Source organism: Lynx rufus, unplaced genomic scaffold, assembly GCF_022079265.1.
Source record: "Lynx rufus isolate CCGP_SWC_20201006 ecotype Redwood Valley unplaced genomic scaffold, mLynRuf1.p SCAF_6, whole genome shotgun sequence".
NCBI classification, from domain to species: domain Eukaryota; kingdom Metazoa; phylum Chordata; class Mammalia; order Carnivora; family Felidae; genus Lynx; species Lynx rufus.
In genome coordinates this window covers 48492134-48517747 of record NW_025814878.1, presented here as the reverse complement: position 1 = coordinate 48517747, position 25614 = coordinate 48492134, and the positions used below count along the sequence as shown (strand labels likewise).

The following is a 25614-nucleotide window of genomic DNA, read 5'->3' as shown; positions in this document are numbered from 1 at the left end:
CCTTCCCTTATGTTCTTAAAGTCCTCATATGAGTAAAGTCATATGATATTTGTCTTTCTCTAATTTTGCTTAGCACAATACCCTCTAGTTCCATCCATGTAGTTGCAGATGGCAAGATTGCATTCTTTTTGATTGCCGAGTAATACTCCATTGTATATATACCACTTCTTCTTTATCCATTCATCCATTGATGGACATTTGGGCTCTTCCCATACCTTGTCTATTGTCAGTAGTGCTGCTATAAACATTGGGGTGCATGTGCCCCTTCAAAACAGCATACCTGTATCCCTTGGATAAATACCTAGTAGTGCCATTGCTGGGTCATAGGGTAGTTCTATTTTTAATTTTTTGAGGAACCTCCATCCTGTTTTCCAGAGTGGCTGCACCAGTTTGCATTCCCACCAGCAGTGCAAAAGAGATCCTCTTTTTCCGCATCCTCGCCAACATCTGTTGTTGCCTGAGTTGTTAATGTTAGCCATTCTGACAGGTGTGAGGTGGTATCTCATTGTGGTTTTGATTTGTATTTCCCTGATGATGAGTGATGTTGAGCATTTTTTCATGTGTTGGCCATCTGGATGTCTTCTTGGGAGAGGTGTCTATTCATGTCTTTTGCCCATTTCTTCACTAGATTATCTGTTTTTTGGGTGTTGAGTTTGATACATTCTCTACAGATTTTGGATACTAACCCTTTATCTGATACTTCTCCCATTCCATCAGTTGCCTTTTAGTTTTGCTGATTATTTCCTTTGCTGTGCAGAAGCTTTTTATTTTGATGAGGTCCCAGTAGTTCATTTTTGCTTTGGTCTCCCTTGCCTTCAGAGACGTGTTGAGTAAGAAGCTGTTGCTGCCAAGGTCAAAAAAGTTTTTGCCTGCTTTCTCCTTGAGGATTTTGATGGCTTCCTGTCTTACATTTAGGTCTTTCAACCATTTTGAGTTTATTTTTATGTATGGTGTAAGAAAGTGGTCCGGGTTCATTTTTCTGCATGTCACAGTCCAGTTTTCCCAAAACCATTTGCTGAAGAGACTGTCTTTATTCCATTGGATATTCTTTCCTGCTCTGTCAAAGATTAGTTGGCCATATATTTGTGGGTTCATTTCTGGGTTCTCTATTCTGTCCCATTGATTTGAGTGTCTGTGTTTGTGCCAGTACCATATTGTCTTAATGATTACAGATTTGTAATACAGCTTGAAGTCTGATAGAATTCTTATACCAATCTAATCATCATTAATCCAAAGATACGTGTGTACACGTGGGGTTAGAAGTAGACAGGAAAATACTTGGCCAGCATAATATAGTGAAAGCATACTAAAATAAAAGCTAAAAAGATATCACTATAAATGACCAGTAAACACAATAAATATCATCTACTTCCTAGCCTCATATAACAGATCTTATTTAATTAAAAATACTTATAAACAGGGGCTCCTGGGTGGCTCACTCAGTTAAGCATCCGACTTCGGCTTGGGCCATGGTCTCACAGTTCGTAAGTTTAAGCCCCGTGTTGGGCTCTGTGCTGACAGCTCAGAGCCTGGAGCCTGCTTTGGATTCTGTGTCTGCATCTCTCTCTGCTCCTCCCCCACTCACACTCTGTCTCCCTCTCTCAAAAATAAAAACTAAAAAAAAATTTAAAAATTAAAAAAAAAAGGTACTTAAAATAACTTGATTAATTGTTCTTAGCAATACTATAATAAAAATACAACTTTCACATAGGTTAAATCCCTCAGAAATTTAACTGGTCTATTGTTAAAACTGAAGTATTGTGCTTCAAAGGACAGTAATAAGTGGAAACAATTCACAGATAAAGAGATTTTGGCAAATCAACTATCTTGTAAGACTTTTAAGAGTTTTTTGTATATTCTAGGTACAACTCAATAATAAAGACAAAACACTCGATTAAATGGGCAAAGGATCTGAAAAAAATATATATATAACTGATAATAAATATAAATATAAATATAAATAAATAAATATATATATATCTGATAAATACATGGAAAGATGATCAACATCATCAGCCACTGGGAAAATGAAAATTCAAACCATAATGATATTCCAACTTCACACATACTAGGACAGCTATAATAAAGAAGACATAATAGTTATGTGTTGGTGAGGATGTGGAGTACACGGGAACTCTCGCACATTGTTGGTGGGAATGTAAAATGGTTCAGCTGCTTTGGTAAACAGTCTGGGAGTTCCTCAAAATTAAAGAGAGTTGTCACAGGACCCAGTAAATCCACTTCTAGGTATATACTCAAGATAAATGAAAATATATGTCCAAACAAAAACCTGTAAACAAATGTTCACAGCAGCATTATCTATAATAGTCAAAAAGTAGAAACAACCGAATGTCTGCAAACTGATTAATAAATGTGTTATATCCACACAACAGAATACTATTATTGGGCAATGAAAAGAAATGAGTTAAGAAAAAAAGAACTAGTGGGGCCCCTGGGTGGCTCAGTCGGTTGAGCGTCCGACTTCGGCTCAGGTCATGATCTCACAGTCTGTGAGTTCGAGCCCCGCATCGGGCTCTGTGCTGATGGCTCAGAGCCTGGAGCCTGCTTCGGATTTTGTGTCTCCCTCTCTCTCTGCCCCTCCCCTGCTCATGCTCTGTCTCTCTCTGTCTCAAAAATAAATAAAAACATTAAGAAAAAAATTAAAAAAAAAAAGAAAAAAAGAAGTAGTGTTTAATGTTGAAAACACACTCAGTGAAAGAAGCCAGACACAGAAGGCTAAATATTCTATGCTATTTATATGAAATGTCCAGAACAAGCAAATCCATAGAGAAAGTAGATTAATGGCTGTATAGGGTTGGGTGAGGAGGGGCTGGGGGAGAAATTGGTAGCGACTATTAATAGGTATGGGATTTCTTTTATGGAGTAATTAAGATGTTCTAAAACTGACTAGTGATTGTTGCACAACTTTATGAATATATCAAGAACCACTGAATTTTACTCTTCAAAGTTTATTTTTATTTATTTATTTTGAGAGAGAGAATGTGTGTGTGAGCAGGGGGAGGCACAGAGAGAGAGGAGAGAGGAAATCCCAAGCAGGCTCCGTGCTGTCAGCACAGAGCCCGACTTAGGGCTCGATCTCACAAACAATGAGATCAAGACCTAAGCTGAAATCAAGAGTCAGATTCTTAACCAACTGAGCCACCCAGGGGCCCCTGAATTTTACACTTTAAATGGGTGAATTGTATGGCATGTGAATTATATGTCAATAAAGCTGTTATTTTTTCAAAAAGTGCTATAAACATTCACCAAATGTTTATTAAACACTCCAACATGCCATGCACTATGTTAAGCAAAGCCCAAAGCCCATCAAGACACTTCTTCCCGTAAGTCAGAGAAAGACAAATACTGTATGATCTCACTTATAGGTGGAATCTAAAATAAATCAAACTCATAGCAACAGAGAGTAGCAGAGACTAGTGGTTGCCAGGGATTGGCAGGTGGGAGAAATGGTAACATGCTGGTCAAAAGGTACAAACTTCCAGTTATAGGATGAGTAAGTTCTGGGGATCTAAAGTAGAGCATGGGGAGTATAGTTAACAATAATGTATCATATATTTAAAAATTGCCAAGAGAAGCATATCTGAAATGTTCTTACCACCACCACCACGGAAAAAAAAAGTAACTATGTGAAGTGACGGTATAGGAACTAAGCTTATTGAGTTCATCATTTCACAATATATACATATAACAAATCATTATACTGTATGCCTTAAACTTACATAATGTTATCTGTCAATTATATCCTAATTTTATTATTTAAAAAAAAATTTTTTTTAGTGTTTACTTTTGAGAGAGAGAGAGATAGAGAGAGGGTGCGAGCAGGGGAGGGGCAGAGAGAGACAGAGAGACACAGAATCCAAACCAGGCTCCAAGCTCCGAGCTGTCAGCACAGAGCCCAGCGTGGGGCTTGAATTCATGAACTGTGATGTGAGACCATGACCTGCGCTCAAGTCAGATGCTTAACCGACTGAGCCACCAGGCACCTCAATTATATCTCAATTTTAAAGCTGGGGAAAAAGGACACGTCTTCCCTATGGTCATAAAACATTTCTTCTTTGTTACCCATAACTTTTCTAACTTGGTTTGTACATTTAGAGCTTAAAACCATGTAATTTATACACAGTTATAAATTTTTATTCCTAGACAGCCAAATGTTTCAACTCCATTTACTGAATATAAATTCTTTTCCCTACTGAATGACAATGTTATTTTTGTTCTGAACTAAATTTCTAATAAACACGTAAGTCAGCTGCTAAGATCTATACATTCATTCTAAGTTCTACTACATTCAACTAATCTATTTGCCTATTCCTAAAGCAATAGCAAACTATTTTAATTACTATAGCTTAAGATAAACTCTGATGTCTGCATATGCTTATTAGTAAATGCTGAAAATAATTTCTGACTCTTCTTGAGCTTTCTTGGATTGTAAAGCTCAGATATAAATCTGCAAGTTCATTAAAAAAACATTAAGATTTCTGTTAGAATTTTATGAATTCATAAGTAAGTTAGGAGGTAATGCTTTACTTTGATCAGGTTTACTGCTAAAATGTCACCTCTAAGTGAGGGCTTCCTTTGACTACTCTATAAAAGAGTACTCTCCTGGAATTCCTTGCTTCCTATAGTTTTTGGTTTTTTTAGAACATATTCCTATCAGACATACTATATATCTTACTATTTTTTCTGCTTTTCCTTCACCACAACCCCAACTTTCCCAATTGAATGTAAACATCATAGAAGTTGGAACTTAATTTACTCACAGATCTATAACTCATAGAACATAAAGAATTAGCTCTCAAATGTTTACAGAGTAAATGTTTACAGAGTAAAAATAAAACAAGTTTAAAAAAAGTGAATATTCCATGGAAATGCAAGCTGGTGCAGCCACTCTGGAAAACAGGATGGAGGTTCCTCAAGAAACTAAAAATAGAACTACCCTACGACCCAGCAATTGCACTACTAGGCATTTATCCAAGGGATACAAGTGTGCTGTTTCGAAGGGACACATGCACCCCCATGTTTATAGCAGCACTATCAACAATAGCCAAAGTATGGAAAGAGCCCAAATGTCCATCGATGGATGAATGGATAAAGAAGATGTGGTATGTATATACAATGGAGTATTACTCGGCAATCAAAAAGAATGAAATCTTGCCATTTGCAACTTACATGGATGGAACGGGAGGGTATTATGCTAAGTGAAAATTAGTCAGAGAAAGACAAAAATCATATGACATCACTCATATGAGGACTTTAAGATACAAAACAGATGAACATAAGGAAAGGGAAACAAAAATAATATAAAAACAGGGAGGGGGACAAAACAGAAGAGACTCATAAATATGGAGAACAAACTGAGAGTTACGGGAGGGGGGATGGGCTAAATGGATAAGGGGCACTAAGGAATCTACTCCTGAAATCATTGTTGCACTATATGCTAATTTGGATGTAAAGTTAAAAAAATAAAAAATAAAACAAGTTAAAAAAAAAAGTGAATATTCCAAAACAAGAATGTAGTATTTCTAAGTTTTGAAATTTTCTTTACATGGTCTTACATTTCTTTTTTACTTATAAACATTTTATACTTTGATAGTCTTTTTTTTTTTTAATTTTATTTATTTATTTTGAAAGAGAGAGAGCAAGAATGAGCAGGGGAGGTGGAGAGAGAGAATTCCAAGCAGGCTCCGCACTGTCAGCGCAGAGCCCCCATGCAGGGCTCAAAGCCATGAATTGTGAGATCATGACCTGAGCCGAAATTAAGAGTCAGACAACCGACCGAGCCACCCAGGTGCCCCTATACTTTGATAGTCTGTTGAGTAAAGTTGTTTTTCCTTTAAATTTTGATGGAATGCTATGATTTGTGTATATTGTTCTCTATCCAGCCACAGGTCTGGTTAAGGAAGTTTTGCTTCCGCTTCAACCTATCACACTTGAGAAATGAGTAGAAGCGACCCTACTTCAGGGCTCCTACCATATCAACTTGTTTCCTATTATACTCTAGTCACAAAGTAACTTTTCATCATTCTGAGCACACCATGCCCTTCCAGAACTCTATGTTGTTGATGTTCTTCTGACATAGGGCTGAAATAAGGGACTAATAGGAGACCTTGCCTTGCTGATTTTTTTTGCAGCCAAAGAGTCACCAAATTTTCTTTTAAGAGGAGATGATTCTTATCAAGGTATATAACAGTTTTAAAATTGCATGTAGTTGGGCGCCTGAGTGGCTCAGTCAGTTAAGCGTCTGACTCTTGATTTCAGTTCAGGTCATGATTTGACAGTTCATAAGTTTGAGCCCTGCATCGGTGACAGTGCAGAGCCTGTTTAGGATTCTCTCTCTCCTTCTCTTTCTGTCCCTCCCCTGCTCTCTCTCAAAATAAATAAATAAACTTGAAAAAAAACCGCATGTAGCAACCTATGAGACCATGACCATCATTTAAAAAGCTAAGCTGAAGAAAGGACATATCACAGAGTAAGGTAAGTACTGGTTTTTGAAAATTTTTGTTATATATACATGTGTGATGATGAAATAAAATATTTATTATGAGTCAGTAAAAAAACCCTGGAAATCCACTGATACATGAGATGTATTAAGGAAGACAAACTTGGCAAGGAGTGTGTGGGAGGGCAAGACTGAATAGGAAGATGAGGGAAAGGAAGGAAGTAATAGCAAAAAATTCTAAGAAGTAAGTGTTACTCAACTATGACTTAGTAAAGACCTCAACTGGGCCTTTAAGTAAACAAGAAAGAGTTCTGAGCAAAAATTAGACTTCCTCTATCTCCCATAAGATAAAATAGAACTCCTTGAAATGAAGAAATCATATATGCTTTTACCTCCTTCATTCTAGGTAAGTTTTCTGAAAGGTTCTTAAACATTAAAAGTCAGAGTGTTTTGCTTTAAAGTCCTATTACAGATAATTCTTACCTTGCTCTCTCTTTCTAATTCACTTCGCAGCCACTCAAAGTCACTGTATCTTCTTCTAACAGTAGATTCCTTCAGCTTGAAAATAGGCAGATTTGTCTGAAATTTAAAAAAAAAAATCATTCCTAAGTTGAAGCATGGGACAGGGACTTCAAAATAAGGAGGCTGGGGGATCTGTTTGTCAAATTGATAATATGGCAAGCCTGGTTATCTTAAGAAAATCATGAAGTTATCAAGATGACATTTTTACCTCTAACAAAATAAAACTTCACTAAATGTTAAAAACGTGTATCATTTACACTACAGTACAATTTATTTATTTTTAATTTTTAGAGAGAGGGAAAGAGAATCTCAAGCAGGTTCCAAGCACTCAGCACGGAGCCCGATATGGGGCTTGATCCCACGACCCTGGAATCATGACTTGAGCTGAAATCAAGAGTGGGACACTCAAACCAACTAAGCCACCCTGGCACCCCTAGAGTACAACCTTTAAAATGCATGTCTGTACATATGCTTTAGGATATCATTCTGCCTGAGGTCAGCTACATAAATATAGTCCATTTTTTTTTCTATTTCAGTGAGCTGTACAAATGTCAACTGAACAGGAGTGAGAATAAAGCTAGCTCCGACTGCTGTGAGCTGGTTTAGATAGTACCTTACTATACAATGCTCACAGGGGAAAGAGACCTTAACTACTTTGAAATGGAATAAAAAATATTTTGTTATTATGACTAGATTAGATGCTTCACAATAAAAGAAATAAAGGATTATTCTTTATTATATATAATTATATATATGAATTTACATATATATACACACATACGTATATATACATATATATACACATACATACATGTGTATATATATGTATATATATATATATATACACACATATATATATATAAAAATTTACATCCCAGTTAGCATATAGTGCAATAATGATTTCAGGAGTAGAATCCAGTGATTCATCCCCTACATGTAACACCCAGTTATCATCCCAACAAGTATCCTCCTTAATACTCCTTGCCCATTTAGCCCATCCCTCCACCCATAATCCCTCCAGCAACCTTCTGTTTGTTCTCTATATTTAAGAGTCTCTTATGTTTTATCCCCCTCCCTGTTTTTATATTATTTTTGCTTCCCTTCCCTTATGTTCATCTGTTTTGTGTCTTAAATTCTACATGAGTGAAGTCATATATTTGTCTTTCTCTAATTTCACTTAACATAATACACTCTAGTTCCATCCATGTTATTGCAAATGGCAAGACTAATTTTTTTTTTTAATGTTTATTTCTGATAAAGAAAGAGACAGAGAGAATCTGAAGCAGGCTCCAGGTTCCAAGTTGTCAGTGCAGAGCCCAATGTGGGGCCCAAACCCATGAACCGTGAGATCCTGACGTGAACTGAAGTTGGATGCTTAGCCAACTGAGCTACTAGGTGCCTCAAGACGTCATTCTTTTTGATGGCCAAGTAATACTCCATTGTGTTTATATATACCACATCTTCTTTATCTATTCATCTGTTGATGGATATTTGGGCTCTTTCCATACATTGGCCGTTATCGATAGCACTGATATAAACATTGGGGTGCATGTGCCCCTTGAAAACAACATACCTGTATCCTTTGGATAAATACCTAGTAGTGCAATTGCTGGGTCATAGGGTAGTTCTAATTTTTTGAGGAACCTCCATACTGTTTTCCAGAGTGACTGCACCAGTTTGCATTCCCACCAACAGTGCAAAAATGTTCCTCTTTTTCCACATCTTTGCCAATATCTATTGTTGCCTGAGTTGTTAATGTTAGCCATTCTGTCAGGTGTGAAGTGGTCTCTCATTGTGGTTTTCATTTGTATTTCCCTGATGACGAATGATGTTGACCATTTTTTTCATGTGTCTGTTAGCCATCTGGATGTCTTCTTTGGGAAAGTGTCTATTCATGTCTTCTGCCCATTTTTCACTGGATTGGATTTTGGGTTTGAGTTTGATAAGTTTTTTTTTACAGATTTTGGATACTAACCCTTAATGTGATATGTCATTTGCAAATATTTTCTCCCATTCTGTAGGTTGCCTTTTAGTTTTGCTGATTGTTTCCTTTGCCATGCAGAAGTTTGTATCTTGACGAGGTCCCAACAGTTCATTTTTGCTTTGTTTTTTTCCCTTGCCTCTGGAGACATGTTGAGTAAGAAGTTGCTGTGGCTGAGGTCAGAGGTATTTGCCTGCTTTCTCCTCCAGGATTTTGATGACTTCCTGTCTTACGTTTAAGTCTTTCATCCATTTTGAATTTATTTTTGTGTATGCTGTAAGAAAGTGGTCCAGATTCATTCTTCTGCATGTCGCTGTTCACTTTCCCCAACACCATTTGCTAAAGAGACTCTTTATTCCATTGGATATTCTTTCCTGCTTTGTCAAAAATTCATTGGCCATACGTTTGCAGGTCCATTTCTGGATTCTCTATTCTGTCCCACTGATCTAAGGGTCTGTTTTTGTGCAAGTACCATAATGTCTTGAGGATCGCAGTTTTGTAATACAGCTTCAAGTCCAGAATTATGAAGCCTCCAGCTTTGGTTTTCTTTCTCGGTATTGCTTTGATTATTTGAGGTCTTTTCTGGTTTCATACAAATTTTAGGATTGTTTGTTCTAGCTCTGTGAAGAATGCTGGTGTTATTTTGATAGGGATCGTACTGAATATGTAGATTGCTTTGGGTAGCACTGACACTTGAACAGTATTTGTTCCTCCAGTCCATGAACATGGAATATTTTTCCATTTTTTTATGTCTTCAATTTTTTCATAAGCTTTCTGTAGTTTTCCAGTGTATAGATTTTTCACCTCTTTGATTAGGTTTATTCCTAGGTATTTTATGATTTTTGGTGCAACTGTAAATGGGATCAATTCCTTGATTTCTCTTTCTGCTGCTTCATTATTGGCATATAGAAATGCAACTGATTTCTGTGCGCTTTTATATCCTGTGACTTTGCTAAATTCATGGATCAGTTCTAGCAGTTTTTGGTGAAATTTTTTGGGTTTTCCATATAGAGTATCATGTCATCAACAAAGAGTGAAAGTTTGACACCCTCCTTGCCGATATGGATGACTTTTATTTGTGTTATCTGATTGCTGAGGCTGGACTTCCAGTACTATGTTGAATAACAGTGGTGAAGAGTGGACATCTCTGCCCCGTTCCTGATCTTAGGGGGAAAGCTCTCAGTTTTTCCCCATTGAGGATGACATTAACAGTGGGTCTTTTGTATATGGCTTTTATGGTCTTGAGGTATGATCCTTCTATCCCTACTTTCTTTAGGGCTTTTATCAAGAAAGGATTCTGTATTTTGTCAAATGCTTTCTCTACATCTATTGAGAGGATCATGTGGTTCTTGTCCTTTGTTTTGTTCATTTTTTTAATGTTGTTTTTATTTTTGAGAGACAGAGACAGAGCGCAAGCAGGGGAGGGGCAGAGAGAGAGAGACAGAGAGGCAGACACAGAATCCAAACCAGGCTCCAGGTTCTGAGCTGTCAGCACAGAGCCCAATGCAGGGCTCAAAATTGTGAGCAGTGAGATCATGCATGACCTGAGCTGAAGTCGGACACTTAACTGACTGAGCAACCAGACACCCACTGTCTTTTCTTTTATTAATGTGATGTATCACATTTATTGATTTGTCAATATTGAACCAGCCCTGCATCCCAGGCATAAATCCCACTTGATCATGGTAAATAATTCTTTTAATGTATTGTTGGATCTGGTTGGCTAGTATCTTGTGAATTTTTGCATCCATGTTCATCAGGGAAGTTGGTCTATAGTTCTCCTTTTCAGTGGGGTCTTTGGTTTTGGAATCAAGGTAATGCTGGCCCCATAGAATGAGACTGGAAGTTTTCCTTCCATTTCTATTTTTTGGAACAGCTTCAATAGAATAGGTGTCAACTCTTCTTTAAATGTTTGGTAGAATTCCCCTGGAAAGCTATCTAGCCCTGGACTCTTGTGTTTTGGGAGATTTTTGATTACTAATTCGATTTCTTTACTGGTTATGGGTCTGTTCAAGTTTTCTATTTCTTCCTGTTTCAGTGTGGGTAGTTTATATGTTTCTAGGAATTTGTCCATTTCTTCCAGATTGCCCAATTTATTGTCTTATAACTGCTCATAATATTCCCTTATTATTGTTTGTATTTCTGCAGTGTTAGTTGTGACCTCTAATAAAAGATTATTCTTTTTTTTTTTTAATTTTTTTTTTCAACGTTTATTTATTTTTGGGACAGAGAGAGACAGAGCATGAACGGGGGAGGGGCAGAGAGAGAGGGAGACACAGAATCGGAAACAGGCTCCAGGCTCTGAGCCATCAGCCCAGAGCCCGACGCGGGGCTCGAACTCCCGGACCGCGAGATCGTGACCTGGCTGAAGTCGGACGCTTAACCGACTGCGCCACCCAGGCGCCCCTAAAAGATTATTCTTAATGGTCTTCAAAAAGAATGCCAGAAACTAGTAGGGAAAGAGTGCAATGTCTGCACTCTTACTACTAGTGTGAAATTATGAGTTACATACATTAGATCAGGTTCATAGATCCACAGCTTTACAGGCTGACAGCAAGTTTAAGAATTGAAAATATAATACCCAGTACTTTGCGGTTATATCGGAATGGAGACTGTTCTTTACAAGATAGCAAGGACCACTTATGACAACCTCTAAACTTAAAGTAACAAGAAAGATTTCTATTATCTTATACTGATCCTATAAAGAGAGAAAATATACTACCAAACCCAATTTAGAATGGCTTATGATTAAGGACTATTAGCAGAAGCAGTATGTCACCATGACTTTATTATCAAGAATAGAACTTAAAATGCATATAATATCACAACGTTTATAAGGGACAAAAATGATCTAAAACAATTAATGCCATACCATACTGAATATGCTATTTAAGACTATACACTCTTAGGGGGCACCTGGTTGACTCAGTTGGTTAAGCATCTGACTTTGGTTCAGCTCATGAACTCACAGTTTGTGGGTTCAAGCCCCGCTCCAGGATCCCTGCTGGCAGTGTGGAGCCTGTTTGGGATTCTCTCTCTCTGCCCCTCCCCCACGTGTGCTTTCTGTGCTTTCTGTGTCTCAAAATAAAAAAAAAAAAAACAACCCTATATACTCTTAGATTACATTTTGTCTTTAATTCAGTCTCTGTACTTATAGAACAGCAAAATGTTTTACAGTTGAAAAGAATAAAGTGTCACCAGAAGAAATACATTGTATATAGGGACATCATCCATTATGTAAAACTCACTCTTAAAAGAAAATTTCAATCATCTGTTAAGCTTAATGCCACTGATAAGTTATTGTCATTCAGCAAAAGAAAAGCTTTTTATTCAGGACCTTAAACCCATTTTGTAGTATTCTCAATTTTTTCCAAAGTGTATTAGCTTCTCTATGTTGTATACCTTATAGCTTGGAATCCTCTACAGATGCTATTGGGCAGAACACTGGATAGGTTTCAGGCATGAAACCAAATCTCACAGGAGGTTTAAAAGCACTTGAATTTTCTTTCCCAGGTAACCACAACATTTGTTCATTGTATTAATGACTAAGAGCAAAATTGCACCTAACAAGACTCTTATTATACTAAAGTCAAGCTTATATTTAGAGATGCTGGCTTGCTATACAGAAGGGTATTCTCATTCCCCACAGGGAATAAAATTAGGTCCCCTGGGGAGCAGGATGATAATTCCCAGAAAGAAAGCACTGGATTATTTCTCTCTAATTTCACCCATTGGCTTTTTAACCAAGCTCACCCTTCCGCATTAAAATATTAAGTCTTTGTAAGTGTCTAAAGATAGAAAGGCTTTTATAGAATTGAGTGTTTTCTGCAGGTGAGATTTTACATTTTGAATTCCCTCCTCTCAAATTACTTTACAAAAGGGATTAGCTGCTCTCTTTATTCAATATGTTAAGATCAAGCTTGTGAAAGAGTTCCCTAAGAATTTTCATACTTCTGGGTACGGAAGTCCATAAAGTTAATCTCTGAAACAACATATCAAGCTTACAGGTACAATGTTGAGGGAAGAGTGCCAATTCAGCTCATTTTACCTTCCATTTTCCCTTTTGAACTTTTGACACAATCATGACTATATCTGATTCACTTTAATAGAAGAGGAGTGGGAGAATGGAGAAAAAGTCCATTCCTTTCTATGATTAGCTAATAGTTTGATAGATTATATATTTTAAAATTCTTTTATTCAGTTTCCTCAGCTGGGTAGGATTTCTCTTTATATGAGAACTGCTTTAGAGTTTTGATCAAGTCACATTATGCAATTTGGTTTTTTTTAAGGGAATTTTAATTTTAAATTTAATTTTTTATTTTGAGAGAGTGAGAGCGCACACAGTGGGCAGGGAAGAGGGGCTGAGGGAGAAAGAGAATTTTAAGCAGTCTCCACGCTAGGTGTGGAGCCCAACGTGGGGCTCGATCCCATGACTCTGGGATCATGAGCCAAACTGAAATCAAGAGCCGGACACCCAACTGAGCCACCCAGGCTCCCTGCATCATGTAATTCTTAATATTTACACATTACATTTGGAGTGGCAAGTTTGCTTGTTAACTTCCTCTTGATCAACACTATTTTTCAACTCAATTTGATCAAAATAAAAATGAAAAAGTGAGGTGTTTTCTTTAAGCCACTGTTAATTACAAACACTTCATTGGTCACTTTCAACTTATTTAACACTCATAAAATGTTCCAGTTTGGTGTTTTAAACAGGGAAGGGTTAGGATGATTACTTTTTTCCCTACAGGTTTAGGAAGATTCAAGCTATAATTACAGTTTGGGAACATCTATAATAGGGCTAGTGCTAGGTAAGGTGGGGAATATAAAGATGACTGAGATGGAGCCCCAGCCCTTATGAAGCTTATACTATAACAGGGAGGTTAAAAAGTTTAAATCTACATGGTTAAAAATAACATACACCATAAACAAAAACAAAGCGGAAAGACCAAGAACAAACTGTAAGAAATATTTGCAACATAAAACAAAAGGATAGCTTTATTAAAATGTAAAGAACTTAGAGACAGTAAAGGATAAAGATGAATAAAACCAGCAGAACACAGAAAGACTCATGGCAATAATGTTCAACTTCACTCACACAAGAAATGCTAGTTAAAACAGTAAGATCCCATTTTCACTCATCAGACAGCCAGGTATTACATTTTAATACCTAGTGGAGGTATGGGGAGAGACAGAGACACTTGAAAAATCTGCTGATGGTAGTAAAAACTGTACAATCTTTTTTTTTTTTTTTAATTTTTTTTTTTCAACGTTTATTTATTTTTGGGACAGAGAGAGACAGAGCATGAACGGGGGAGGGGCAGAGAGAGAGGGAGACACAGAATCGGAAACAGGCTCCAGGCTCTGAGCCATCAGCCCAGAGCCCGACGCGGGGCTCGAACTCCCGGACCGCGAGATCGTGACCTGGCTGAAGTCGGATGCTTAACCGACTGCGCCACCCAGGCGCCCCAAAACTGTACAATCTTTAAGAAAGGCATTTTGGTGACATCTATCACTCTTTTAAATGCATATATGTTTTAAGCCAACAATCCCACTAGGAATTAATCCTACAAATATTTCCACATATACAAAAAGATATTGGCATATAGAAATTTACTTAAGCATGTTCATGTAACAGTAAAACAAACAAAACCTAGTAAAACTGTTACAAACATAAAATGAAATATTATACAGCTTTTACAAACTACAATTTAGCCAGACTGATGGGAAAGCCTGCCTGAGACATATTAAGTATAAGTTTCAGAACAGGGGAGACTGGCTGGCTCGGTCAGTAGAGTATACTACTCTTTTTTTTTTTTTTTTTTTTTTTGAGCATGCGACTCTGGATCTCAGTGTCAGGAGTTCAACCCCCATGTTGGGGGCAGAGATTACATAAAAAAATAAAATCTTATAAAAGAACTTTCAGAACAGTATATACAGTATGATACCATTTTTATCATAATGGTATTTTTATATATAATATATATTATATATATTAAATATGTAAAGTATATATATACTATATAATAATATTATAATAATATTCCTATAATAATAAAGGAATTGACAATTGATTTGGCCAGTTTTCTTTTAACACACGGAGTAAGCCATACTATAGGAAGACTGTGGAGAATGGTGAAAACAGTGTGAACTACATGCAGAGTAGTCTAAAGTGCACAGATCATGGGAAAACTGAAAAGGTTAAACTGTACCCTGAGTATCTGGCGGAAGTATGTATCTGTTAGAACCAGGAGTTAATAAACATCTCCCAACAGGAAAATAACTTTGACACAGAAAAATAGGACAGAGAAGTTACCACAAAAGTTGAAGCCACAGAACTGGACAGATTAGCTACATGTTGTGCATGAGGCAGCATGAAGAAAAGCTGGTTCTCTCATCACAAGAAAATTTTTAACTATGTATGGTGAGAGATGGTAACTAGGCTTCCTATGATCACTTCACAGTGTACATAAATATGGAATCATTATGCTGTACACCTGAAACTAATATAATACATCAACTGTACCTTAAAAATAAAAAAGTTGATTCTAGCTATTTCTAGGGTTTATCTGCTTGTAGAATATGGACAAAAGCCAAACTATGGAGGCAAATTATAGCAAAAGTTCCTTATAAATTTTACTTTGGATTTCATTTAAAATGCTTTAGACTTACCCCGAGAGAAATAAAATGAATTCTGAAATTAAATGTAAATTAGACTTAAATATGGTTAACTTACTTAAGATGACTAAAACTTCTGAATCTTTTAAAAGGCAACATTTAGTATTCTGTAACCCTGACATTCATATTTTCTCCCTAATTTTAGAAGGTGATCTAAACTCACACTGAGCATAAACTAGAAGCCACTATTTACTGCCTAGCTGTTACTTTACCTAATAAGTAAAAGTGTCAAACTCAGCCATTTGTATAAAATAACAGTATTTTATTAGTAGGAACAGTGACCAGAGACAGGCAAGATTGAGACAAGTAAAACTTAAGTCCACTATCAGGCAAGAACAATAAACTAAGTCATAGTCTTCATCTATTTGGGAAGTATGTATCATTAGTAAGAACTGAAGGCAAGTTTGAATAGGCCTGGTCTTCTCAATTACATTCATGGAATTATGAAAGCTGAACAAATCAGGTGTCACTATACATCTGAAGGAAAGACACAGACTCCTACGAACATTTCCATCAACTATTCCCATAGGATCTATATAAGAAACACAATGTCAACAATCACTTAAAGCTATGTCAGGGCTATGGCCCAAACTAACATTTAAAAGGCAAAGAATTACATTTATTTGCCTCTCGAAAATAAGTAGGTTGGTGCCTGGAATTCACAAAGTCTATAAAAACTATTTTATTCACCATTCCAAAATATGCCTTTTTAATCATTATAACCCAAATACTAGTAAATTTGTCACCAGTACTTAATAACATTTCTTTGGAAAACTATAAAATAAATTACCTGTATTATCAAGGGAGGCAAAAGCTGAGACGACAAGAAATGTTCACATCTGGCACTGAAAGGAACTTTAAAATACACATCTAAAAATGGGACACAATGTTAAAAAGAGAAAAAAAATCCAAAATTTCTACTCTATATCCTACCACTACTACCAAAATCAAAGACATCAGTGATTCTTCAACCCAGTTATGCTTCAGAACTACGTAGGCAGCTTAAAACAATTTCTTTAAAAAAAAATTTTTTTTTAAACGTTTATTCATTTTTGAGAGAAAGAGAGACACAGACCATGAGCAGGAGAGGAGCAGAGAGAGGGGGAGACGCAGAATCTGAAGCAGGCTCCAGGCACTAAGCTGTCAGCACAGAGCCTGACACGGGGCTCAAACTCATGAACCGTGAGATCATGACCTGAGCTGAAGTCAGATGCTTAACCGACTGAGCCACCCAGGTGCCCAGCTTAAAACAATTTCTTAAATGGAAATATAACACAAGTAGAGAAAAGTGAACAAACAACATTGAGGTATACGTATAGCTCAATACGTTCTCAAATGGTAGTAATCTGGGTAGTCTCTAAAAACCAAACCAAACCAAACAACCAGTCTTGAGGACTACCTCAGAGCCATTATATCAGTTTCTAGGGGAAAGAGGCCTTCCCCCTCTTCAGTTTCTAGGGGAAAGAGGCCTTCCCCCTCTTCAGTTTCTAGGGGAAAGAGGCCTTCCCCCTCTTCAGTTTCTAGCGGAAAGAGGCCTTTAAAAAAGTTCCCCAGATGATTAATACACAAGCTTAGAAACTATAACACGTGTGACTGGTTCAAAAGATCATACAACAAGCAGCTACACAGTGCTGAGATGGAATTTACAGCTGTAAATGTCCACATTAAAAAAGACAAGGGGGGCCTGGGTGGCTCAGTTGATTGGGTGACCAACTTTGGCTCAGGGCATGATCTCGCAGTTTGAGTTCCAGCCCCGCGTCGGCTCTGTGCTGACAGCCTGGAGCCTACTTCAGATTCTGTGTCTCCCTCTCTCTGACCCTCCCCCATTCATGCTCTGTCTCTCTCTGTCTCAAAAATAAACCTTAAAAAATAAAATAAAATAAAAAATAAAAAAGATGAAATATCTCAAATGAATAAACTTCCACCTTAGGTAACTAGAAGAACAAACTAAATAAAAAACAAGGAAGGAAATAATAAGTGGAAACAAATGAAATACAGAACAGAAAAAGGGAAAATATAAAAGAAAAGCATTCAATGCTTCAAATAAATGACATTTTAGTGAAATTTAAGATTATTTTTAATACCTTGTTTTATAAAACTTTTGACAGGCAGTCATACTATTCCTTCTATAGTCAAAGAAAATTAAAGTCATTAACCCTACTCTTTGTCATTCTTACCTTCAAATCTCAGAGATTCATTCATTCAATATGAAAGCATACACTTTATAATATTCTACATTACAACTGTGGTTAAGAGCTCAGGCTCTGTCTAGGTTCAAATTCCAGCACTATCATTTAGCTGTATGACTTGGGCAAGTTAACCTGTTTTTCAATTTGCTCACCTATATAAACTGGGGGTAATAATGTGAAAGTATATCAAAATAGATGGTTTAGAAGTTAAACTAGCCCAGATAATTTTTTTACTACTTGGGAAACCATACAAAGAATAAATATTTTAGGGGGGAAAAAAAAAGAATCAAGTTCTGTCTTGTTATCTCTTTAGTCTTTCAACTTAGAACAGCCTTCCTGACTTTTTTGTCACTCAAGACATTGACAATTTTACACAGTGCAGGCCAGATATTTGAGATACTTTATACATTTGAGTTTGTCTGTTTCCTCATGACCAGTTTCATGTCCTGCATTTCTGGCAGCAATGTTCCTAACGGCAGGAATGTCGAAGGTTTCTCAGTGCATCATCACATCAGAAGGGACATGATGTCAGTTTGTCCTATTATTGGCTCACTTGATGAAGGTTAAGTCAGCCAGATTTCTCCAATGTAAAATTACCTTTTTTCCTTTTTATACTAAGTTTTTTCTTATTTTTGCACTTGGCCCTCATAATAAAATTTAGTGCCATTTGGAATTTATCCACCTAAACTTAAACTTACAGAACCGTCAGAGCACAAAATGCATTCTGCTTCTTGGAGAAATTTACACTTTCAGGTGAAGTTATCTGCCTGACTTTAACGATGAGGAGGCTGGCTTACTTCATGAAAGTCCTACTCTCTGCCAAATATAGTGTCAACATACAGATCTGTAAGTATATTATGTTCACAATTTGATTTAGTAAATAGATTAAGAAGAGGATTTATAGTCTAAACGAAGCCATGGATATCTGTACTTGTTTTAGGAGAAATTCAGGGCAATTCTCAAGCTTCTGTCTATCTTGCCTTTTCATTTGCAAGAGAATATATTTTGCAGAGCATGTGAAAAGGTGATGGGCTAATTATATCAGATACCTGGGATATTTAGAAAACTTGAAAAGAATGAGTAAAGGCTTAAAGAAAACTATTCAGTATTATTTAGTTGGTTTTTATTTGTTCTAATAATATACTAGAAACAAAACTCCAAAAGGATGAAACGTCATGAAATGTCTGTATGCCTGGACTCTAAAACTGCTATTTAGTGGTGAGCATAGGACAACCTGTAGACATTTTAAATCACTGTGCTGTACACCCAAAACTAATATAACACTGTGTCAACTATACACAAATATAAACAGTTAAAAACCCTGCCATTTGTATAAAAGAGAAACCAGCCATTTCCCAGAAGATATTACTAATCACACAGAGTAAAATCATCAGGAATCGAAACAGACATTATATACTGAAGAACAGATTTTTGAAACCACAGTATAGAGCTCTAAAATAAGTGCTCCCTTCACATGTAAGCAGAGGAAACAGTCACACTGGTCTCCAAAAAGCTGGGTCTTACACATTTACATAGGCTGACCTATTAAAGTCAGCAGCTCATAGATATCCTATATGTAACCTGATTATCACTGGTAGCCAAACAGAAAACCGAGCCTCAAAATGTGATCACCTGAATATAGCTTAACAATAGATATTAGAAAAATGTTTACTAGGTGTTTCTAGTATTTCTTCAGATAGTGTCACGTGTACATTTGAAAAAAAGAGACTGGCAACAACATCAAAAGTATACTCAATAGACCATACTCTATTTAACCAATCCTAAGAGATGTAAATGGATGCCTCACTCGAGTTCTCATTAAACGGCTGCATTTCTCCAAATATCTACATCTAGAGATAAAGGATAAGCTGAGAAGTGCTTAAGCTATTACCTCGCCCTTCAGTACTTTTGATACTTGTTTTACCCAATCTGGAACAGCATGAATAACTGGAGATATGGTTTATAACCTAGATGAACTCTAAATATGGCTGGGGAGAAGTCATTTAAGTGAAGAATAAGCTTTTAGTCCAGAGAACCTTTGAAATGTAGATTGTCACTAAGCCAAGGTATTTAGTTTAGTTTCTTTCTTTAAAAAAAATAAAAAAAATAAGGACATGGCCTTCTAGTGATACAATTTCCCATTATTTTAAAAGCAGTATCCTTTTTTAAAAAAACTGAAGTATAGTTGACATACAATATGATATTAGTTTCAGGTGCACAACACGAAAGAAGTATCCTTTACGGCATAATTTCCAAAACAGTAGAGAAGAAATTATCTAGACTGTTTTAATGCATAAATCAAGTAATTCCATATACTTTTCCTACTTCGTCCATAGTCTTCATTTGTGAATCGGCAACAAGACTCATTTTATGAGCTCATGCAAGGTTTCCAATGAGCAACCTTTAAGGAAACCGAGCAGTAATAATTCTACTGTAAAGAAAAATTTGTTTGTAATAGTTTATGAACATTTACATAAGCTTATATAGGCTTCTCCTGAAAGAAAACTGCCTATTAATAGCTTACGAGCTTTTTTGAACAATTTTAAAAGTGCAAAATTATTTTCTGTATCTTCCCAACATGCTTCATGGTTAGAACTGTCTCAGGAGTTTTAAACACCCACCCACTCCCACACAACCCCCCCACACACATCCCCAGTGCTACCACCTACAGAATTTCATTCAAATTAGTTTGAGGTGGAACCTAAACATCAGTATTTTTAGGTAATTCTAAGGTGCAGCCAGGGTCGAGAATCACTGCTCTAGAACCACTGTCCTATACCTACTAACTGTGAAACAGGGTAGGGGAGCTAAGGAATCTGTAAGACCACCAAGTGAGTTTAGCCAGGACAATTATGGGCAACAATATTTTACCTCCTCAAGGACAGTGATTTGGAACTAATCCTTAGGAGGGTAAGTGGAAATGGGATGCAAAGTCACTGTTAAGAAAACTTTAATGTGGAAACCAATGAAAGAATATTAGTTAAGAAACTATTCATTAAGTGTATTCTAAACTTCTATTTATGTACTATCAGGCACATATGGACTACAGGGATCTAAAAAAGATCTCAAGAGGGGCGCCTGGGTGGCTCAGTCGGTTAAGTGTCCAACTTCGGCTCAGGTCATGATCTCACAGTCCGTGAGTTTGAGCCCCGAGTCGGGCTCTGTGCTGACAGCTCAGAGCCTGGAGTCTGCTTCGGATTCTGTGTCTCCCTCTCTCTGACCCTCCCCCATTCATGCTCTGTCTCTCTCTGTCTCAAAAATAAATAAACATTAATAAAAAAAAAAAAACAATTAAAAAAAAAAACCTTTAAAAAAAAAAAGATCTCAAGAGATACAGCATGAAATCAGAGGGTGGGGAGGATTTAAAGAGGTAGAGTAGAAATAAAATAAAGAGGTGCCTGCCTGGCTCAGTCAGTGCAGCATACAACTCTTGATCTTGGGGTTGTGAGTTTGAGTCCCAAATTGGGTGTAGAGATTAAAAATAAAAAATTTTGGGGCGCCTGGGTGGCTCAATTGGTTAAGTATCTGACTTCAGCTCAGGTCACAATCTCATCGTTGGTGGGTTTGAGCCCCACATTGGGCCATGCACTGACAGTGCAGAGCCTGCTTGGGATTCTCTCTCCCTCTCTTTCTCTGCCCCTCCCCCACTTGCACTTTCTTTCTCAAAATAAATAAACTTAAAAAATAAAATAAGGGGTGCCTGGGTGGCTCAGTCAGTTAAATGTCCCACTCTTGGTTTTGGCTCAGGACATGATCTCATGGTTCATGGGTTTGAGCTCCGTATCAGGCTCATGATGACAGTGCAGAGCCTGCTTGGAATTCACTCTCCCCTCTCTCTCAAAATAAACAAACAAACACTAAAAAAATAATGAAATAAAATAAATAAAAATTTTTTAATCTTAAAAAAAAAAAACCCACCACATACATATGAAGAACACATTAAGTTTGCATAGCAGGCTCATAAAAAGTATCCTTAAAATTAGGGGCACCTTAGTGGTTCAGTCAATTAAGCTCAGGTTGATTTTGGCTCAGGTCACAATCTCATAGTTCCGGAGATTGAGCCCCATATGCAGGCTGTCTCTCCTTCTCCCTCTGCCCCTCCCCTGCATGCACACGCTCTTTCTTTCTCTCTCTCAAAATAAACAAACAAAAACTTTCCAATACAATTAAAAAATTAGAACAGTAATACACATTCCTTTGTAGAGATTTCATTTTGATATATATCCTTTCAGACTTTTATGTGTACAACTTCTATTTTTATTAACTATGTTATGAGCTTCTCAATTGGTATCACTAACATGATTATATATACATTACTTATACAAGAGGTGGTATAATACAGTAATTAAGTATGCAGCTCTGGAACCAGACAATCTGGTTTTAATCCCAACTCCTGCATTAACCAGCTATCTCACCCTTGGCAAAATGCTATGGATGAGAGCTAGATGAAGCCTTGATACAGATCCAGGGAGTTTATATACTTTCCTTAGGACAAAGTCCTAAAGGTGAAATTACTGAGCCAAAGGCTGTAAATGTTAAGGCTTCAAAATATCCTCCAAAGAGGTTATACTATGCTGTAGATTGAGGAGGTACATAACTGTAGTAGGCTATTACTTTCGTTGCCTGCAAAAAATCATGCCTCCCAGTAGCTTTCTGTATCATCTCCTATATTGACTTGGCCATGTGAACGCCTTTGATGAATGGTATATTAGCAAGTATTTGTGAATGGGGCTTGTCTTCTTGGAACATCTGTTCATAAAGACATTCTCTCTTGGAACCCAGACACCACTATTCTGTTAGAAGTCTAGTTATCCAGGGGTGCCTGGGTAGCTCAGTCGGTTAAGTGTCCAACTTTGGATCAGGTCATGATCTCATGGTTCATGGGTTCGAGTTCTGCATCAGGCTCTGTGCTGACAGCTCAGAGCTGGAGCCTGCTTTGGATTCTGTGTCTCCCTCTCTCTCTGCCCCTCCCCCACTCATACTCTGTTTCTCTCTCAAAAACAAAGAAACATAAAAAAAAAAAAAAACGTCTAGTCATCCACATGGAGGAAACTCAGGACCTGATCAATAGCCCCAGCTGAACTCCCAGTCGGTAGCCAGCACCAACTTGCCAGCTAGCCATATGACTGAATCATCTTGGAAATAAATCCTCCAGCCCCAGTCAAGCTGCTCCAGCAGATATCAAGGAAAACAGAGATAAGATGTTCCTTCTAAGACCTAACCAAACTGCAGAAATGTGATAAAGTGAATGTTAGTTGTTTTAAGCCACCAACTTTTGGGGTTGTCTGTTACACAGTAACAGATAACTGAATCAGTAATCTGACTTTGGCAGAATTATGCTAAAGAAGAAGCATATTGAGAGGGCAGTATTTCACTTATAAAAATACGGTACCTAATTAACTCCTTGCTGCTAACTTTTTTGCTTCCTTATTAGCTCTTAACTATGTTCTGAGCAGCTGAGGTTCCCAGAAAAGCTAAAATAGTTAATTGATTATGGAATATTCGGTTAAGGAAGTGTTCCTCTGTAACTTAAGAAGTTGATGGAACTGAAGATTTCCTACTCTAAACAAAAGCAAGGTCCCAAAACAAAAGTTGTAATTTAAGACTAAATTGCTTTCTCTGCACTAACCTGATAAACTTCTAAGAATAGATAGTATGAAATAATTTGCCACCTACATTATAAAAGAAAGAAGCTGAGGTGTTTCTTCAAAGAATGAAATATTACCTGTAACATGAAAACATGAAAAAGCATATTTAATGAGTCTTAATTCTCTAAGACATGAGTGATACCTATATTAATAGACTCCTTTCTCTTCTTGGGAGAGTGATTAGCTATAATAAGAGCAACTAGACAATGATATTAAATACTATATACATGGCATGCTTTAAATGTAGAGACTGACAGCAGTGTCATTACAATACTTTATTCGTTTCATAAAGCCCCACAAAGAGTGATTATTGTTCTAATAACCCGAAGGTACTCAAATCACTAACACAAAACCCTTTTATTAGAAACAGTACATAACTCTCTCAAGAACCCTCATAATAAACTACTGGAAAGAGCACAGGTCACAAGAGGAGTTGTAACTTGTCATCAAAGATTTCAATACATTATTAAGTCCGTATAATTCAAAAAATTTTCTTGTCAGCATACTCTCTTTAACTGTTAGGTATACTCAGTGTTGGCAGCGGGGTGGGGGGCTGGAGAGCAGGGTATTCTGGTTTTGTCCCTCATAATTTAAGTTCATTTCTGAGTACCTGGTCTAGCCTCTTTTAAAAAAAAAAAATTTTTTTTAATGCTTATTTATTTTTGAGAGAGAGAGAGAGACAGAGCATGGCAGGGGAAGGGTAGAGTGAGAGGGAGACAGAATCTGAAGCAGGCTCCAGGCTCCGAGCTGTCAGCACAGAGCCTGACGTGGGGCTCGAATTCACAGACTGCGAGATCATGACCTGGCCCAAAGTTGGATGTATAACCGACTGAGCCATCCAGGCGGCCCAGTATAGCTTCTTTTCTCCTCATACTTTCCTTTCCCTGCTGTCTCCTCTGAATTGTGAAGTTTGTAAGGAAAGGAAATCATTCCAGATCCTTCACTTCTAGCTCCCAAACCCTACTTGGAAGTATGGCAAATGATACATTTTAAGTCATAACATCTATAAGTATTAATTATGAAGTCTCATAAGCCACTAATGTTACCTGGAGTGCTAAAAACAATACAGAATAAAAGGCATTAATTGAGAATCTACCATGAACACTAAGTACATGGACATGGTCCCTGATTTAGCAGACTTTATACAGACAAGGACAGGTAAGGGTAAGGACAGAGAAATTAAGAATAGTAGGATACCATGGGGCAAGCTTCTGTAAGACAGTACACAGTTTGGGGAGTACATTATTATGAAAAGACATGTATACACAACCTTTCAAAGCTAATAAAAATATTTTCTAGGTATACTTTTATGTGTACATCATTATGTATGAAAAAACTTCAAGTTTAGATGTTCAATTCTGTAGATGAAGAGTTTAAAGTCCCTGCTTTTTCCACTCACCAGGATATTCAAGGTTCTAGTGAGTACGGTTGTATCTTAGGTTTAAACTATTGTTATTCCACTTTCAGTGGAAGTTTCTGACATGCTACATTATGGGGGGGGGGAGGGAATGCAATCAAATATATGTGAGTGTATATATTCATTCAATGTTTCCTTTGTACATTTCTAAACTTAGCATAGTAGGAGCTAATCATAAATTTGTGATACCATTTCTGATTTCTGGAAGCAGTAAGAAACAGATAAATTACTCAAACAGACCTGGGCTCAAGTTCTCCTCTGGAACTCATAAACAGTATGACCATGTCAAGTTACTTTCCTTCTCTAAATCTGAGTTGCATCATCTTTAAAATGAAGATACTGCCATTTACCTCAATAATTAAAGAGGAACTACTATTACTTCACACATTATCACTTATTGGCTACCCAGTGTAGGGCAAATGTCATGCCATATGTCACATTTAATCCTCTGAAGTCTCATTTTATGGCTGAAGAAACTCAAAATGTGGAGTGAGGTAATTTGCTTAGGGTCACATGCATACAAATAGGCAGAGAGAGAGGGAATTCATGTTCAAGTTCAAAGTACATGCTCTTAAGGCACACTTATAGTACCTAACCCAAACCAGATGTTAAATAAATAAAACTTTAAAAACTCCACTAAGCATCTAATAAGTACCTAAACAACTACTATGTGCAAGAAACTAAGTAATACTTGATCAAGAAGCCTTTAAAAACACTTG

The 25614-nt window shown here is 36.9% G+C and overlaps 1 protein-coding gene across 1 annotated transcript in view; it reads right to left on the bottom strand.

Moving 5' to 3' along the window:
* Nucleotides 1-25614, bottom strand: part of SNX3 (sorting nexin 3) — a 49775-nt gene that overhangs the window by 4613 nt on the left and 19548 nt on the right. Inside the window, exon 2 of the mRNA XM_047101883.1 lies at nucleotides 6944-7039. Within this exon, the coding sequence (XP_046957839.1) occupies nucleotides 6944-7039 (96 nt within the window). The remainder of the gene's footprint in view (nucleotides 1-6943; nucleotides 7040-25614) is intronic.